Below are 20,764 nucleotides of genomic sequence, written 5' to 3'. Positions count from 1 at the left end.
TCTTACCTTCATGAAAGAGTGAGTAGAAGATAAATAATTTTGAAATATATTTTACAAAGAAAATATATTGTATTCATAAATGAAAATAGAATATTCGTTTATAAGATATGATATGTATTTTATACCTTTTTATTTTTCTACATTGATCTTGTTTCTCTCATTGTTGGTGAATGTTTATCGGAAATGTTAGTGTTCTTACCTTCATTCAATAGTAAGTAGAAGATAAATGAGTTTGATATTCACGAATGAATATTTGAATAAAACATATGTATTCATATTTTTTTATTCTCATATGAATATGTTTTGTTATATTCATATGTGAATAGAACATATATAAGTCATTCTTGTTGTATTCACATTTGAATAATGTATGTATGGCAGCAAGTTATGTTCTATTCATATGTGAATATAACATACATATTCACGAATGAATATTTGAATAAAACATATGTATTCATATTTTTTTATTCTCATATGAATATGTTTTGTTATATTCATATGTGAATAGAACATATATAAGTCATTCTTGTTATATTCACATTTGAATAATGTATGTATGGTAGCAAGTTATGTTCTATTCATATATGAATATAACATACATATTCACGAATGGATATTTGAATAAAACATATGTATTCATATTTTTTTATTCTCATATGTTTTGTTATATTCATATGTGAATAGAACATATATAAGTCATTCTTGTTGTATTCACATTTGAATAATGTATGTATGACAACAAGTTATGTTCTATTCATATATGAATATAACATACATATTCACATTTGAATATTAGTTTTGCTTGTGTTCAGAAGTAAACAAAACATATTTTATTTACCTTTTTGATTTGTTCTTGTTTTTCGTTTATATGTATTCTTCACTGTTGGTGTTGTTTCTGTAAGGGTAAGTAGTTAATATTAGGAAAACATAAGAGAAATGTGAAGTAACGTTTGTATTTTGACAGAATAGTTTTGAATAAAGATGAAAAATGAATAGATTATGTAAAATCATTTATATATCAAGTAATAATGGATGATTCTTACAAAAATTTCAAGTAAATAAAGTAATAACGAAGGAGGGTTACGAGAATGAACGAGTATCATAAAAAATTGAAGTAAACAACCTTTTTTTGAAGAATGAACAGTATGAAAACAATGTTTTTAGTTCTAAATCAACTAATAATTATCGAAGATTACGAGAAATTTCAAGTAATCGAGTGATAATTTTAGAAATGATTCGAAATCGTTAAAAACGCAAGAAAAAACGCCGATGGTTACCTTTCATTGTCAAGAGTGAGGAAATGGTCTCGTTCATGTTTTCATCGGAAGACATTTTTCTTCGTTTATGTTATTTGATACTTCTGCAAATGGTTTTCTTCTTATCAATTCTTCTGCAAATGGTCTTCGTGTTATGGTGTATCAAAGAGGGAAATGGTGCTTTTCTGTCGAGATTTGATGTGTTATCAAATTACTCAAGTGCCCTGAAGGTTTAATGTTTTTGGATTATTTACAAATTTGTCACCACTCATTAATGTATTTGGATTATTTATAATTTTGCCACCATGCCTTTTTTAAGCTCATTAAATGATTGGCTGAGAATGGTTCCCCCATTCTCAACCTTTTTTTCTCAATTGAACCTCTCTCTCTCTCTCTCTCTCTCTCTCTCTCTCTCTATATATATATATATATATATATATATATATAGAGAGAGAGAGAGAGAGAGAGAGTTACGTTATTTTGTTTCTAGTAACTATTATGTGCCAGTATATACAGATCTGGACCATTAGATGGAATATAATCAAAGGTCATGATCTGAGAGTCTATGATGGTAGAATATGATAACATGTACCATATACTCATATAAATTTCAGCATCAGGGCATTTTAGTCAATAACCTATATTAAAAAATGAATTTTTCGAGTTTTTAGGGATAATTAATTCATTTATTTTTAAAAATATGAATATTTTAAATTAATTCAAAATTAAAAATCCGATTTTATTCTGTCAGAATGATAGAATGTTAACCAAAAACTAGTAAATATATTTTTCGATTTTATTCTATCAGAATGACAGAATGCTAACCATAAACTAGTAAATACATTCTGAAAAGACTACATAAAATCAATTCTTAAACTAATAATATACAAAATAATTACATTGTATGATTTTGATTCATTGAATAATAACAACATTCTGAAAAAAAAATCTAACAAAAACACTAATCTATTCTGAGAGAATATTATTTTAAGCAACACTTCTGGTATAATACACTCTCGTTCTCTATATTTTCTTCCTTCTCCACATCAATGTTAGCCTCTTCAAAACCTAAATCCATAAAGAAAACAAAATCAAGTTTCAAAAGTTAAAAAATTCAATGCATTCTAAGAGAATAAAACTATAAATTCTGACAGAATGTATTAAAGACTATAAAGTTTGACAGAATATAGTAGAAAATAAAAACTATAAATTCTGACATAATGTAGTAGAGATTATAAAGTCAACCATAAAGCATCACAAATTCATTACCAGTTAAACAAATGCTTGTTGTTAACAATTATTCTCAAATATTCTAACAAAATACATTTATAAAAATAAATTCTATTAGAATACATTGCAGAATTCAAAGTTGTGATTGAATACATAATTCATGAGTAGTGATTGAATACAGAATTCAAGAGATGTGATTGAATCATCAACACACATCTGCATCCATTCCCAGTCATGAATTCAAGATACAAACACACATTTGCAATATCGATTTAGAAATATGAACACCAATTTTGAATTTTTCAAATGCAAAGAAGAAAAAAAATTAAAAAATTAAGTTGTTCTTTTAAAAATATTTACCTGGTACTACGATTTTTGACCAAAGACCATTGAATGGTAAAAAGATGATATTTGGTTGAAGCTTGTAGCCATGATAATTTTAATTTCTTTGAAATAGTCGATACTTACTGAAGAATAAGATTGATAAAGGATCACATCAAATCATGGAGGCGACATGACCTATGTTAGGGTTTTTAGATTTGTTCAAAATTTGAATCCAGGAGGATGATACTAGTCGGCTATGAAGGCAATCCGTTGATCGAGTCGTTAGATGAACGGTGTGCAGAGCTTGTATCTTGATCTGTGTGACATTCAGTCCTGATCCATGTGCTTATCTCTTGTTGATAAAAAAAATGTATGCAATATTTGCTGATAAAGAGTAGCAAAATCTTGAACAAAGCGAGAATCAGTGAAGGAGAAGAGGAGTATTTGTCAAATAGGGCTGGAGACGATGAGGATTGAGGATGGTCGATGATTTTGAGATTAGGTTACAGATTTTTGAGGCCAAACGTTTGAAGATAAAGATAGGAGAAGACTAGGTTTTAGGAAGTTAATGAATTACCATAATTAAACATGCAAAGATTACTATAATACCCTTAACTTATTTATTTAATTATTTATTATTTCCTCAATTCTCATTGGTGCATACATGCAGACAATAGTTGCTAGAAACATTTGAACCTAGCTATAAATAATAAAATCCAATATAGATTTATGTCTGCGAGAAAAAAAAAAATTACATCATTATAATTGATCTATAATTTAATTTTAATTTTTTATTTTGCATCATTATGATCCATGATTCAATTTTAATGATCCAATTTTTTTTCTCCCGGACATAGATCTATGCTGGATTTTTTTATTTGTATTTGTTTTAGATTTTTTTTTTCAATTTTTTTAAGGTTTTCTCACGTGTACTCACTTTAAAATGAGTCCTCACCCGATCCTGTTTATATATATATATATATATATATATATATATATATATATATATATATATATATATATATATCCTCCCTAATAAATAAAGATCTTTTTGTCACATGTCACATTCTCATTTATTTTGCCACATGTAATTTTGTGGTTATTTTAAATTAATTTTTATTTCACATGTCATTTTATGGTTTTTTTTCATTTTATTAAATTGTAGATAGTATTTATATTCAATAATAGATGCATATCAATTTCATTAAAGAACTTTTCTTCTAATTTCAAAATTACCAAATTAAAGATTCATTAATTTTATTTATTTATTTATCTAACTTATTTGTTTAAATTTAGTAGAGAAAAAAAAACACTTAAATTTTTATAATTCAATATTTTCTCATTTTTCTTATAAATTCATACTTTTCAAATGTTTAGAATTTTGTATTGTTCTTTTTAATTAAACTCGTGTAATATATAGGTCTCACACCTAGTGTGTGTGTGTGTGTATATATATATATATATATATATATATATATATATATATATATATATATATATATATTACTATTTTTTTAAAATAGATTCAATATAATAATATTATTTTTTAAAAATGTTTAAGTGCTTAATTTTAAATTACAACAAATCATTAATATTATAATATTATAATATAAATCTTATAAATAATAATGACATAGGTATAAATATTTGATCCACCAACAATATAATATTTTTGAATTAGTATCCCTTACTTTTAGGGATTGAATTGAATTGAAACTCCTCGTATTTTCAACAATTGAATCGGCATTTTCAACGATCAAATCAGTCAAAAACAAATGAGAGACATGTTATATAAATGCATCTCCTCTCCCAGCCAATTAAAACCCTAAAAACGTTGAATCCCCGCCCACTGATGATCTTGGTTCTGTGTAATCATCGTCCTCTATCTATAAACTCCATCTCTTTGTTTTTTTGTACAACTTCATCCAGTGTAACCAACCCTAGATCTCGTATCTCACCACAACACACCACCGACTTCTCTTTTCCTCCGCCTTCATCTCTCTAAAAAACCCAAAACCACGACACCACCTGACATGCCCAACGTCCTCACCGTCGTCACAACTCCTTTCACTCACTTGATCAACATGCCAGGTTTGTTTTCTGATTTCACAAATTTTAGTTTTTGACATTTTATTTTCCCAAGTTTGATTTTGATTTCTACGATATGGTTCTTTTTCTCACCCATGCATTATATTTGTCCCTGAAACTGAAATGTGACTATTTTACCCTTTGATATTCTCGCTCGAAATTAACCTTCTTTTTAACTATGTTTGTGCATTTAACAGATGATCGTCATCCTTGAAATTGAAATCGGTGGATTAAAGATCATGTTATCTCTCCCACCCTGAGAAGGAGGAGATATGTGGATGACCTACTTCTCGTTGCTCCATAAGTCCTCCTGTTACACGACGCCATCTTCACGTCCCCTCTTCGTGAACCCTAAAAGTTTGAAAGAATGCTCTGTCTTTCAAGGTTGTAACGAGAATTAAACGGAAAAAATATCTTTTTTTTATCTGATTACACACAAATTGGCTCAATCGATAACTTTGTTCCTTATAGTAGATTGCTTACTTTGTAATTGTTGGATTTTAATTTTCAGATACAACTGGAGAAAGAACTACTACACCCAATTGCTTGTGAGGTGAGTACCACTAAGTTCAAGAATTACTCATATGTCTAGCATGTAAACTGTGTAATTGGTGACCCAATCATACAAGATTTAAGCTTATTACTTTTAAATTGCTAAATTTGATTCTTTTTGATAGGTTCAAGCCCGAAAAATGTTCTAAATATTAGAAAATTAATTATGTTAACAAAGTTCACGGGATGCTCAGGAGGAATCAAGGATTTTAACTACGGTTGCTGCTATAATAGGTAGTTCCTAATTCATTTCTCTTATTGTGATATAGCAATAGATGACCATTTACACAATATTGCGAGGTCTCATCAATATATGGTTCTATATATTGAATCATTTACCTCTTTTATTAGAAGAATAATTTGGAAGAGAATGTTATGATGCGTGTAATACATTGTGGTACAGAATGCACCCATCGGCACAAAATGTCGAATTTTTATCAGTGTATGGCTTTTACATTGTAACATAAAAAATTTTATCAGAAGCTTTGTAAGGAAATAATTGGTAGTTGCATGTACCATAGCATGGTACATGCTATACCCATCAACTTATAGTTTTCAAGTCCTCATCAGTTTCTGGTATCATACGCTGAATCATAAGACTTTAAAGAAGAAAATTAGGGCAAGAAGTGGTTGGTATGTGTGATAAACTACGGTACATCATCAATTTTTATGCTAGAAGATGTGTTGTGAGAGAACAGGATGTATTGGTCACACTAAGGTGTAATTAGTGTGAATCATAGACAATAACTCATAATTAGGGTGTGGTTCAACTCCTAGTATCATAGAGTTATGTTTAAAGTTTCAGTCTAGAATCAACGATTCACCATCAATTCCTTTTGATATGGTATAATACAAAATTAAGAATAAAAATAAATAGAAATAGTCAAAATAAGAAAGTCAAAAGGAAAATGGGTAGCTTTTTTCAGAAAAATCATAATGACCTGATATGGTGTATATTTTAAGTTAAATGATCATAAAGTACTTCCCTTTTCAAGAAACCTACCACACCAACTCCAGTATATAAAAAAGAGACAGATTAGCACTCATTTCACATTTAAAATATATCAGAATACATATATTTTAAACACTAAAGGGGGAGAGAGAGAGATGTTCTTATCCTTCGAAGATGAGATTATTTTGATGGATTCCAAGCTCCATATTAATCATAGGGAGAATAGATCTGAAGTAACACAATCTTTTCAACCAACGAGTTAAAAGGTTCTAATATATGTAACCTTCGATTTATGAAAGTTAACAGGAGAAGACTTAAAGGAACAAATCATTATGAGCTTTCATAATTAGAGACAATAATCATTGTTTTGGCAATGAATTCTTTGGATATCAGATGGATATTGGTGTAACATTGAGAGCGTGTATGGAAATTAGACGTGACATGCTCATTATCTTCACCTGAACATGTCTCAACAGGTTATGGATCAAAGAGAGGCCAATAATAGAATTCAGAACATTATGTCAAGAAACAGTTCTTTCTTATCTTGTATTGACAATAAGAGGCTCAGTGCCTATCCCTTAACCGTCAGCTTCATACTGAAGGATCCAACCACTGAAGAAAAGATGCAGAGCCACTAAGAATGTTCAAAGAGACCAATCTTGATGATAAGATCCTACAACAAGGGTGTGCAGGGTTAGGCGAGATGGTCTTTTCTTTAAGGAGGAAAGATGCAGGTTAACATCAAATTCTGAAGATGGATGATCTTGAGATTCAAGGATTGAGAGAAAAGAAAATACTAGTGATTAATAATAGAAATATAGAATCAATGTATACTCCTTTGGTAAAATAAAATAAAATCTTGAATTTTAGTTTTTATTTATTTATTTATTTATTTAAAGCAAATGACATATTTTTTTGTAGTTTTGAAAGCAACATAATAAAGTATTGAAAACGCAAAGCAATAAATGTCTAATAATCAACAAACAAATAAAACTCATAAATGTCATTTTTACGAATATCAAAAACAAGATTGAATTCTTTGAGTTAATGTTGTTTCCCTCCTTCTCGCTGAAGTTCACTTTGTAGCCAACGTCACAAAGTTGACTGATAGAGAGGAGGTAATGTCTCAGACCTTTGACATAAGAAACATCATTGAATTCCACATTCATGTACTCAATCGATCCAAACCCCTTATGTATTCCTTGTTTGTTATCTCCAAACGTCACTACAGGGCCATATTTCTTAACATAGTTACTCAGGAGAGACTTACAACCTGTCATATGCCTGGAGAATCCATTGTCAAGATACCAAAAATGCTCCTTACCTAGCAGTGCTAAGAAACAAATTAGGACACACTGACCCATTTTTCAATGGGTCTTTTCATTAAAGAAAAAACATCATAACAAGCGGTGGGAAGACAGTTTAGAGAGTTATCATTTTTGATCCATTTCTCATTTATTAACGAAGTTTGTCAAATCTCTTAGTTTTCTCACCAAATCTACACTCATTGATCTTATGAGAAGGATCTCCACAATGATAACATACCCTTACTCCATGTTTTTTTATTTTTGTTGACACTTTTCAAAAATTTAGGTTTCCAAAGAGTTGTAACTTTTTCATGAATTTTTGCACAAGACCTGGAAATATAGGATTTTTCTGAGTGACAGGTTATGGAGCGGGCCTGAGACGCTGACATACACAAATGATCCATCAGTGTTAGAGGGCTGAGAATTATCAGTGTCATGACATTCAACAATACATTTTGGGAACTCACTAAGTATCTCACTTGTTGAGTGAAATTCGCCCTTAGAAATGGGAAACCTGAGATACATCTCAGTGGTTGGGGTAGGAATGTCAAAGGTAGAATTTATAATGATATGATCCAAAGTAGTTAGATGAGTAGTGCAAATAGTGACACTATCATGGCTAGTTGTGCAGTGTTTATCAATAAGAGATTGATATATGAATGAGTAACTAACAAACCTGGAATTAAAACCTTCCGTGAGATCATGAAAGGAAGGAAAATTTTGTTCAGTTTCAATTTGTTTATAAATGTTAACAACTTCCTCAATATTACCACAAAGAATTTTGTCATACTGATAAGGTATTTGGGCGTTTGCTAATCATCCCTCTCGCTGGCCTACCACAAATCATACTAACTCATGAAACTTCCACTAACCTTGCAATCGCTCGTGCATGATAATTATACATAATGTTGGATTCGATAAACTGTCGAATACTTAATTCTACCCTAAGCCCACAACTAAACAAGGAACAACAAATAAGGTTAAATCAAACATTATCAGGCTATAAAAAATCTTAGTTATGTACAACTATGATGCACACACTAAGCAACCACATTAATAATGTCAGTTCCATATAGCATGTTAAGAAATTCCCCTATGCTATCAGGCATCATAAATTAGGCAATTCTAACATTCAATTCTTGAAGATCCCTAGCCTAGAACTAGCATGCAATTTAATTAAGTGTTCGTCTAATTGTCTCAAACCAGTGTTCATCCAATTGTCTCAAACCAGGGTTGTGATACCAACTTGGAATATCCCAAAAATCATAGTAAAAATTTTCGTTTTAAAACCCTTTAATAACCCATAAACCATAAAAAAAAAACATTGTTTGCATGAAAATAGTCAAATTAGAGTATCCCAAAATCATCAATCAATAAAATATCCAAGGATGATGTGCACAATCACGCATTCGCCTTGTCGCTATCATCTAATGTACCTGAAATCATGAAATCAAATTGTAAGCCAAAGCTTAGTGAGTTTTCCCCAAAATACCACACATAACCAAACATATAACAGCATGTATATACGAGCCTTCAGCCTGACGGGACCACCTCACGCGGCCTACAACGTATCTAGACCGTTCTACGGGCCTATGGCTTGACTGGGCCGCCTCACGAGGCCTACAATCTATCCAGACCGCCCCGGGTATCTTGGCCTTCATCACAAAGCAAGACTGCCTCAAGCCAACCCATCACAATATGTCGACATATATACATAATCAAATAACAAATAATGACTAGCAAAACATGTAATCATATATGTAACATCCCAAAAACCAGGGCTAAATTTTTCATTCTTAACATAATATAACATCCATTTTTAGAAAAGTTACAAATATTTGTTTATAAACAATTTTTTCGAAATCAGAGTTAATAGGAAGATAATGCAAAATCTCAAATCATAAATTTGTTGATGTGAGTGTACAGTCCTGCCATCGTAATCCGATAAGTACCTGCAAAATATTTAATCTACAACTGTAAGCACAAAACTTAGTGAGTTCCCCCGAATACCACATACAACACAACATAATAATCAGCTAAAGGTTATCAACGGACTCTGGGGACTATCAGCAGTCCCAATGGGCTAACAGTATGCCCGGTGGAGTAAAAGCATACCTCACGAGTTATCAGCAACCCTAGGTAGTACCAACAGTCCCATGGACTTACAACAGTCCATGAGTTATCAGAAACTCATTTTAGAAATCAACAAATAAGACACAACTGGTCGAAATACATATACTACCATACAAACAAGTATTATGAGAAGACTCACCTTGCGAATAGTAACTTGCACACAACAGCTTACACACTGGGTAGACAGGTAGGTACAAAGAGACACGTAACATCAATAAATAAGTACCTTATCAGCCTATACCATAAAACCCCAAAATTGACCACGTGTCAACTATGGTCAAAGTCAACGGTCAAGGTCACAACAGGTCGCCACGTCGTGGCCTCTTTGTTGGATGTGGGGACATGTAAACCGGTTGACCTTGTTTTTCTATGGCCTTAATGTCTAATGTTGACCCTCATTAAAATATAATTATGTTTTAGTTTTACTAGTTTTTATTCAAAAAAAATCTCTCATCAACAAACTTTTTGTATAAGTTAACATTTTTTGAAGACATAGTTTAGTTTGATCTATCATAAACGTTTTGCAACTAAGGAATGACCCCATGCGTTTCTACGGCAAGCTTTTCAGACAAAAAATAATTTACCGTAATATTAAACTTAAGTATACAAAAAAAAAACATTGGTAATTTATTTACACATTCAAGTAAAAATGACTTTAAATATTTTGGATTTAAACAAATTTGTAGCATTATATATATATATATATATATATATATATATATATATATATATATATATATATATATATATATATATATATATATATATTAAACGATCCCAATGAAGTATACAGATAAAAATTAGACAATCACAATACATCTGTGTACTAAAAGTTATAATAAAAAATTTGACTAAACAGCTTCGGTTAATAATAATAATGATAAAAAGTTTATAACTAAAAATTAATGTAGTTAACTTATTGCGGGAACTTAAATATTTACGAGAACTAAAGAACTTCTAATATGTTTATCATTTTCCAAAACAAAGACCAGAGACTCCTAGAGTTGCATCTAAAGAGAAATTTGTGCTCTATCCAGAAATCCAGTGGTGGTTTTGGTTTTAACAAATTATGAGCGGATTAGAATTCTACGAGTTCTTGCAAATAAAACACCATCTTTACACTGATTTTTTTGTTATTAAGAAAATAATTAACGTGTAACATTACAATATTACCCTTCTCCCATATTGTTATTCTCAACACATTTTATTTCATGAATCTATATAAAATATTAACACTTACATTGAAATTAATTTTTCCATTACTTGTAACTAAAAAACCAAAGAAATGAACAAAATTGTTTAGAAAAGAATAATTGCATGTCTCCTAAATTGATTGTGGAAAATGTTAGAATTTTGAGGTATTAGAATATCAATTAAATTGGATAATTTCTAAGATCATGATTGCAATCACTTTTCAAAATCTGTGATTTCGACCTTTATGCTTGGAGTATCACGAAATCTGATTTAGGATAATCCAAGAGATGCAATTTGGAAATCAAGCTACTTCCAAATTTGAAACACATAAAATATATACCTTGCTTTTTTGTGTGCTTTGGAGATAGAGAAATTATAATGCAATATCGAGTCTATGAATGTTCCAACCTCTTTTCTGAAACTAGAGAAGAGTTCTTATACAAGAGGGAAAAGTAGTTTGTGGTAGTTACATGCATTTTGGCGCCAAAACTAGTGGTTGAATATATGATTATAAGACATAGCCAATTCTGACATCAGAGCGATGTCACCACTTTATAATTGGTGGGAAATGCATGGTAGGAGTTTAACTTGTTATAGAAATCTATTTAGGTTTCGCGGGGTTGCCCTTTGGAACCCCGTCTGATGACCAGTCAGCGGAAGCATCGCCAGAGGCTCTGCCCCTTGGACCTCGCTGCGTTGCCCCTAGACCTCGCCCAGAGGCTGCAGCCCCTTGGAACCCTACACCCAGGGTGCTGCCCTCGGACCCCCATATTCCCGAGTTCACATTTATCATACCAAGTGTGCACCCCGCACCTCCAAACTCGGTTAGTAAATAAAGCTCAACCTATCTAACTATTAATAATAATTACACCAAAATATGTTGATAACACTCAAATCACCAACAGAAGATAAAATATACTATTTACCAAGCAATTAGTAATATGCAATCACCAGGTTTTGTTAATAGATTATCTATTCTAATAAATGAAGGGTTTTTTTGTTACTTATCACACTCTCATTCAATTCTCCAAATGTCATTTTATGGTTATTATGAAATAACTTTTTTTCTACATGTCATTTTATGAGTTTTTTTAATTTATTAAATGTCATATAATATTTTAATGTAATAATTACAATAAATGTAGTAATAAATGGATATCAATTTTATTAATTAACTTATTTTTTAATTTCAAAATTCTCAAAATTAAAGTTTATTAGTTTCTTTTGTTTATTTATTTAAATTATTTGTATAAATTTAAAGTTCTCAAATATTTTGACATTTATATTTAACTTTTTTTTTAAAATTAACTCATGTAATAAATGGGTCTCACATTTTTTTTAATTAACGCATATAATACATGGGTCTCACAACTAGTAAAGAATATGAAATGACAAAGAGTCATGTCACAAATGAAGAGATCAAATATGGGAAGGATTCCAAATTGGTATTTTTAGTAATTTAATTATAATCTAATTTAAAGATAATGCTATTGATTTTTAAATATATTAAATACGATTAAATTAAATATTTAGGTATATATGTAAGTTTATAGGTGTTATAAGAATAAACATGTAATTTGAAGCTTTATAAGGTTATAAACATACTCACAAATGTTTATAAGGATATAGACTAAATTTTCATATTTTTATACAATATGGTGTGAAAAGGTTTATCCTTTTACAGTTTTACTACTTATATAAATGTTTGTAGACTTAATTAAGGATTATCCTTATGTGAGTTTATAGGTGTTATAAGTACAAGGATATAAACATAATTACAAATGTTTACAAGGATATAGACTAAATTCTCTTTATTTTATACAATGTGGTGTGAAAAAGGTTTAATCCTTGTCCTTCTTACATGAATGTTTGTAGACTTAATTAAGGATTATCCTTATGTGAGTTTATAGGTGTTATAAGGATAAAAATGCAATTTCAAATTTTACAAGGATATAAACATAATTACAAAAGTTTATATGGATATAGACTAAATTCTCTTTATTTTATACAATGTGGTGTGAAAAAGGTTTAATCCTTTTCCTTCTTACATAAATGTTTGTAGACTTAATTAAACATTATCATCCAAATTAACAAAAGTAAAGGTCATATAAAACTATGTTAAAAAAAATTTGATGTATAAAAACTAAAAAGAAACTTTTGCAAGGTCTTACAAAATTCTTCATTTGAAGATGACACTAACAAAATACTACCAAAAAATCATATCCAAAAACCACAAAAGAACAGGCTTCATACCATCCTCAGTCAAACAAACTGAATCCCATATCCTGCAAAAAAATATGAAAAAAAAAGATAGTCAAAAACATGCAACCACAAAAAAACAGTTTAAAAACAAACAACGAAGATCAATGGGTATAAAAGAGCTTACATCATCGGACTCTTCTTTCTCTGCAGCTTTCTCCTCTTTCTTTGGCTCAGCTGCAGCAGCTGCAGCTGGTGCAGCACCACCACCACCTGTGGCGGCAACTGCAACACCACCACCGCCACCTGAAGGAACTGAAGCCAACTTCTCCCTTCCAGATGCAATCAATTCGGTGATATCTTTATCCTTAATCTCCGACAAGAGTAATTCAATTCTATCTTCATCAGCATCAGCTCCAACTGCATTAGTGAATATGATCGTTATATTTGCAATTAAGCAAATCTTACAGCTTATGAAGTTCAGGGCTTACATGGATGCAACATGGCACCTTAATTAGAAATCTCATAATTCATATTGCAAGGGGCATCAGAACAAGTAACTTGAATCAGGAGTATCTCACTGATTATTAAAAAGTTTAATTCAGTTATGGAATACAATCAATATTCGTAATCATGAAAGTAAAAAAATTATACCTGAACCGAGGATTTTCTTCAAATCTTCAGCGGAGGGAGATGTGTTACCTCCCAACAAGGCCAACAAATATGCAGCGATAACCTTCATATTGCTGAAAAGACACCGTAAAAAGAATTAAAAAAAATTATTGTAAATTCCTACTAAAATCATTTACGACGTCTAACATTTCATCTTAAACACCTACACAAACAGAATTTCAATCCAGAAAAAACAGCTTAGAATCTCAATAAATAGCAAATCATAGGATTTCGGGAAGGGATTGATAAAGGACAAAAAAAATGGCCGGATCACTAAAATTAATTTTCTCATTTGTTACGACATTGACATGTTTTCCTCTAAATCGATCAGTTACATGATTCTGATATGCAGATAGGAAAGAAGAAGGTACCAGTGAAGTGTGCGGCAGCCGGAGCTCTGTTACGTTTCGATGGTTTCTGCGTTAGGGTACAGTGGCCGGCGCAAAACCCTAACCGTATTTATAATAGTTCAAGAGTCGTCTTCTGTAATATGTGCATTCGTTCGTGGGCTTCGTCCAAAAGCTCCAGTCTAAGTCACCTTGTGTGGGCCTTGACTGTGACATAGTTTGTCTCTCTAAAAAATAATAATAAATGTTAAAAGGATAGAAGATAACATGGAGACCTTTTTGCTTCGTTTTAACTTCATGATAAATAATGCCAAATAAATAAACAATTGTTATAAATATTTGAGTATTTAATTATATTTTTCTATTAAGATTCTTGCAACTCTAGTGATTTTCTAAAAAAATGTTGAGCCTACAAATCTTCATATTCTAATAAATTAGTTGTAAGACTCATGTATTATATGGGTTAATTTATATATAGATAAAGGTTAAATTATTTAAGAACTTTGAATTTTTAAGAAAAACAATGAATTATTATAATATAAATATTTTTTATCTTTTAAATTAAAACAAATAATTTAAATAAATAAAATAAATTGATGAGTTTTAATTTTGAGAATTTTAAATTTAAAAGGATAAGTTCATTAATGAAATTGATATCCATTTATTACTATATTTATTGCAATTTTTATATTAAAATATTATGTGAAATTTAATAAAATAAAAAAACTCATAAACTAGTGGAAAAATAATTAATTCAAAATAACTACAAAATGACATTTGGCAAAGTGAATAAAACTATGACAAGTAGCAAAAAAAACCTTGATTTATTAGAGATGATGAATAAGTTTATTCCCCTATTGACAAATGTCACAATATTAGAAATCATCATTAATATTATGTGCCACCTATCATGGCACATATCAACTTATTAATTCTCTATTTTAAATTTTTAATTTTAAATCTCATTTTAATTACATTAAATTAATAATTTATTCTTCATTTTAAATTTCACACTAATTATATTAAATTAATAACATTAGAATAAAAAATAAAATAAAATTAATATATATTATAATGTGATATAATTTCATGTATTTATTTAAATCAACGATTATAATTTTATATAACTCAAAAAATATCTCTTAATTAGTAATTTATTTAAAATAATTTATTTGAAATAATTAATTAAAATTTTAAATGTTACTATGAAAGTTTAATTAATTTATAACCGTGATGGTTATCAGAGGTTATAAACTAGTAAATAAATAATAAATAAATAAAAATGGTATCTAAGGTATCACATTACAACCATCAAAAGATAACCTTAGTAAGAAGTAAATCTCAGAACACAAATGATTAAGAAAGTGTGCATTTTTTAACCCGAGATCTTGATTTTATATTTCACTCTTTAAGTGTTTAGACTTCCATTGTGAGAGAGACTTATGAACATGTAAAACACTTCGATAAAACAAAAGAAATAAAGCATGTGTCACGTTTGTATAGAGCAATATCATCAACGATGATGTTAATAATCATAGGTATTAATGAAAGACATCGCTAAGAAAATTGGAGCTGAAACCACAAAAGGATGATATATAAGAATCCAAGAGCATTAGTATCTCATCGCCCTAATTTTATATATCAAACCCTCCTACTAACATATAAAACCATTTGAATCTTGACTAGTAGATGATGATAAATAAAGAGACAAAAGCATTTCCTACAAAGACTATAACACCACATGTTAAAAATCCATCCATCTGCTGCCACTTTGCAGGAAAGGCAAAACCAACATTACCACAATAAGGGCAAATAACAACGTTCTACAAACATCCACATCCACATCCACATTAAACCTGTTTTGTTTTTTCTCAAAATTTTCCAAACTCTTCTATTTAAACCTTAACACTCTTACTACTACTCTTCTACCTTCTTCTTTTTCTTATCTTTCTTCTTACTTCCCTTTTCAGTTTCTCCTTCAGTTTCACCATGTTTTCTCTTCTTTTTCTTCTTCCCTTCAACCTCAACATTCTCCTCTTCCTTCTCCACTTCATCATCACCATCTTTCTTTTTCTTTTTCTTTTTATCTTTCTTTTTATCACCATCTTCCTCATTCACCACCACCACCACTTCATCAGCATCATCACCACCCTTCTTTTTCTTCTTCTTTTTGTCTTTCTTTCCATCACTGCCCTCCACTTCATCTTCAACACCCTCCTCCTTCTTTTTCTTCTTCTTTTTATCTTTCTTTCCCTCATCAATGGCTGCCACCATCTCTTCATCTTCCTCAGCCTCTGCTTCCATCCTCCCAAGAACAGAATCTGCTGCCACATTATAAGTCTGCAATACATAACATAACATTAATTTTTTAAAATATAACAAAAAAGATCAACAAAAATACAATCAAAGCAAAAAGAGCACCTTTGCAGGAGTGATCATAGCTCCATCTCCTTTCTTGAGATCCTTATTATAAACCTCAATCTTAGGCTTCCCTTTAGTTGATCCAGCAGACTTCCCAAGTTCTCGCCCTTCAAGACTTCTCAATCTAGCTTCAAGCTAAAACCAATAATAATAATAAAAAAAAAAGTCAACAAACATTCCACCAAAAAAGTCAAACATCACATAACAATACCTTGAGACGATTCTCCATTCCCATAGAATTATCTTGACTATCTCCAAGAGCATCATATCGAATTGCTAAAGCTGTTTTAGCAGCAAGAGAACGTGAAATCTTTCCCTTATGTTTTGGTGCAGCTTGACCTATTAAACTTGCATGATAAATAAGACCATATTTAGGTGTTGCATGTTTTGTCTTCAAAGCCCTAAAAAGAGCCTTTTCAGCTCCAAGAATCTGAACTGTACTTCCAGGCTGTTTTGCAAGATTCAACAAACTACCACCATGAGCAATCAATCGAGCTCCAACAAGCTCTCCAACAATGGCAGTTAAATTAGGGGCAATTGTATTCATCCTGCTCTTCAAATAATCATAAAGTTGAGCTCTGTATTCTGAAAGAGACAACACTTGGTCACATAAGTCCTTGATGTTGACCAAGTCAAGGTCACTCACTTCAGTTCCCATGGAAACCACAGCTGCCTCTTTTAGTTCTGTCTCCACCTCTTCTTGTAGTATCTGTAAAAAAAAGGGGGGGTTATAAGTAAGTTTATAAGTATGGGAACAAGAAAGGACAAAAAGGGTATAAATGTAATTTACCCCAGAGAAATCAAGTTTTGCAGCATTTGTGCGATAACCCATGAGTTTGACTGCCTTGGCATATAAGATATTGTCTTGTACAATTTTAGCAAGTTCTGGAAAATGCCATCCATACCATTCACGCACCCTCATTGCATAGGTGTTGAGCTCTTTATCAAGATCATCTAACAAGCCAATAGCTTGAATGATCATGGTGTCCACCTGGATCATTTTTTAGAAAAACAAGATGTTCAGAAACATGTTCATAGTTCATGCATGGAAGATAAAATCAAAATATGAAGTTATGAAGAAGAAGAAGAAACTTACTTTGTCTGGGCTGAACTTAAGTTTGTATCTAGACAAACTGTGAGATAAACCCAAGCTCATTGGGGCTAAATCTTGTGCGCCTAAACCGGTTATAAGTTCTGTCAATTGACTTCTGACTCCTCTCATAAGTTCCATGACAGTGTGGTTGTGAACACATTCGATTTGCTACAAAAGTGGATTGTTTGAGATCAAATTCAAATATACGGAAATGAAGACAAGAAACATAATGATTACATTTTTTCGAAGGGAAAATACAACTTACTAGTTTTTCTTTGATGGCGTTTCCAAGTTTGGAGTCTGCAACAGCCAATGTCTCGCCATCACAATGAGAACGCAAGAACTTGCGCAGACCTTTGCTGGGTTTGCTGTCAATTAACAGGGTAGCTGCTGAGAGTGCTTCTGATGTGTTCTCAAACTTCGAAAAGGCTTTTAGCTTTACCACCTGTTGATAAATGAGCTCATAGGTATATGTTTTTGATATATATGGTAGATCAACGTATGACTAATTACTAAATGCAAAACACAGATCCTGTCACTTCGTTTTCGACTGTATACAAAAACGTTGATTACATTGAGTAATCATGAAAAAACAGAACGAATAATAACAATTTTTGAGTTCGACCTGTCTGGCTGCATCCGCAGATGAGAAGTCCTTCCACAGATCCTATAAACAGACGTTGAAAACAATCAGAAACATATAAACACAGATATATAGCTATATCTACCCTTGAACCATATAAATGCACTCACATCAACTTTGGAGAGCTTTCCTTCATCCAATACTTTAAAAAGGGCAAAACCCGCGGGGGTTTCAAAAAGCACTAACATTCTCTTGATTCTTTCAGATTATCCTGAAAAACAAAACATAAATCAATTATTTCCTCTTCTATTTTTTTCCTTCAAACAGAAGGTTTAATCTTCAAGTAGCTACAAAGCCTGCAGACAGAGGCTGCTACGGGAAATTAACGAACCCTAGAAACCGCTTTACCTCCAAGGAGTTGCAGCCGCTTATGGAGGAGGTGGTGAAAGAGGCAGAGAATTAGGGTCTAGGGTTTAAAGAAGAGGAGACAGGGTACATGAGAGTAAGGTATAAATATGGCCCTCATTCTTATTTTATTTTATTTTATTTTGTAGACAAATTTCCATGAATAGTCCATGTGATTTAAGAAAATAACAAAATTAGGATAATAGCAATGATTTACAAATATCAACCGTTTATATATAGTAACATGTCGACTATATCTTATAAGTGCACCATAAAAATTTCAGAACAAATTTTCGGTCCAAACAATTATGTACAGTGGAGACCGACAAAAATAGGTTTTAAAAGTCTATTTTAAAAATTAATAAAAATAAAAACTATAAAAAAAATTATACAAAAGATCAAAAAGATAACCTTAAAATTCAGGAAGGGAATAAAATCGTAATTTATAAGATAAATTATAAAATTATGAAAAATATTAAATATAAAAATAAAATAAAAAACATATAAATATAAAAGTCTATTATAACTAGACAATATCATTATGTACAAAAAAGATTTCTTTTACATCTTGATATTATATGTTGTAAGACTTGTAACGTGATATGATTTTAATCGTTTTAGGTCTGAAAATAAACAAGCAAGTAACTTATAGACACATGTCCGACAATAAAAATTAGTAATTATAATGTTAATAATAAAAAACAAGAAATTTATAAATTTAGCTAAACATGTTAATGACTTTTAAAAAAATATATATATAGCAAAAAATTAATGTTTTTTTTTTCGAAAATAGTCACTAAATCGCAAGTGAGTAGCCATACCTGTGATTTTATACATCCTAGCTGCGATTTCTATCACTAGGGTTGTGATTTGGACCCATTTTCGGCCACTACACCGAAATTATATATACCCTAATTTTTCAAGATAACCCTCATTTTTTTTTCAGATAGAAACTAAACGAATTCCTTACGTGTTATGCAAATACAAAATATTTTATATCGGGTTAAAATAGGAAACATTTCATAACTTTTTCTATTTATAAATAAGGGATTCTTTTGTTACTCTCACAATCGATGTGGGATGTAGACATTTTAATAAAATCATTTCTTTATTTGTCAATAATTATATTTTGTTAAATAACATATTAGGTAAATAAAATAAATAAATAAATATTATCCAAAATTTTAGTGTTCAGTAATTTCATTTTTCAATAATCCCATAAGTTGGTATCCAAAAAAATAAGTGTTTATTGAATAACTTTTTTATTAAATCTCAAAATCATAAATCTAGTAAAACTACGTAATATAAAAAGTTCGTTTATATGTATTTTCATGATTCAAAAATTCACTATATAAAATGAATTTATTTATAAAATATAATCGTTTTGTGCTTATAGATCAAAAGGATTTTTTCAAATCGTAATAACTTTATGTTTGGTTAGATGTTTTTGTTATCAATTAAATAATGATTTCAAACTAAATTAATAAGTTTATCTCAAATATTATCATTATGTAGACATATGATAATAAAGACATCTTTTATAAGGTTGGTATTCAAAATTGTATTCGTTACGCTGTTATTTTTTAAAATGGTTATCTTATTGACAATAACATTAACATTTACATCATAATTTTTACACTAAATTTATATACATAAAAAATAAAGTCAAGCACCATAGCTACAAAACATAAGTGTTTGGAGCAAAAATCACCATTCCTACACTAGATTTGTGTCAAAACTAAAAAATGCCCATTTTGTTTCTTACATTAAAGGTCTCGGATTCTAATCCATGTATTGACAAATTTTATTAACTTAGAAATACTAACTTTCAACCGTTAACCAACCCTACAACAACAACAACAACAAAAAAAAAAAAAAAAAAAAAAAAAAAAAACCTTGCAAGTGTTGCATGTTTTTTCTCGCTGCTGAAGCGTCCATGCACTTTGCCTTTGTAGACAATCTCATGTCCAATGCATTTTGTTGCAAATGAATAACAATATTGATGACT

The 20,764-nt window shown here is 30.4% G+C and overlaps 2 protein-coding genes across 2 annotated transcripts; both read right to left on the bottom strand.

The window, feature by feature from the left end:
• Window positions 1-13,154: 13,154 nt before the first annotated feature.
• LOC145090664 (large ribosomal subunit protein P2y-like) lies at window positions 13,155-14,415 on the bottom strand. Its single transcript, XM_079028792.1, has 4 exons — window positions 14,279-14,415; window positions 13,890-13,981; window positions 13,423-13,655; window positions 13,155-13,321 (listed from the first exon to the last, which is right to left on the bottom strand). Exons 2-4 carry the CDS (start codon window positions 13,975-13,977, stop codon window positions 13,295-13,297), a joined length of 348 nt encoding a protein of 115 aa, XP_078884918.1. The 5' UTR covers window positions 13,978-13,981; window positions 14,279-14,415; the 3' UTR covers window positions 13,155-13,294.
• Window positions 14,416-15,998: 1,583 nt separating this feature from the next.
• LOC145087862 (putative nucleolar protein 5-2) lies at window positions 15,999-18,889 on the bottom strand. The gene is made up of 9 exons (XM_079025957.1): window positions 18,760-18,889; window positions 18,522-18,622; window positions 18,394-18,435; window positions 18,034-18,213; window positions 17,772-17,936; window positions 17,466-17,666; window positions 16,887-17,384; window positions 16,676-16,810; window positions 15,999-16,594 (listed from the first exon to the last, which is right to left on the bottom strand). Exons 2-9 carry the CDS (start codon window positions 18,597-18,599, stop codon window positions 16,172-16,174), a joined length of 1,722 nt encoding a protein of 573 aa, XP_078882083.1. The 5' UTR covers window positions 18,600-18,622; window positions 18,760-18,889; the 3' UTR covers window positions 15,999-16,171.
• Window positions 18,890-20,764: the final 1,875 nt, after the last annotated feature.

The sequence above is a fragment of the Lactuca serriola genome, chromosome 2 (assembly GCF_051521515.1).
Source record: "Lactuca serriola cultivar US96UC23 chromosome 2, Lser_US96UC23_V15, whole genome shotgun sequence".
Taxonomy (NCBI): domain Eukaryota; kingdom Viridiplantae; phylum Streptophyta; class Magnoliopsida; order Asterales; family Asteraceae; genus Lactuca; species Lactuca serriola.
Note: the sequence above shows the minus strand (reverse complement) of the source record. Positions and strands in the feature narration are given on the sequence as shown.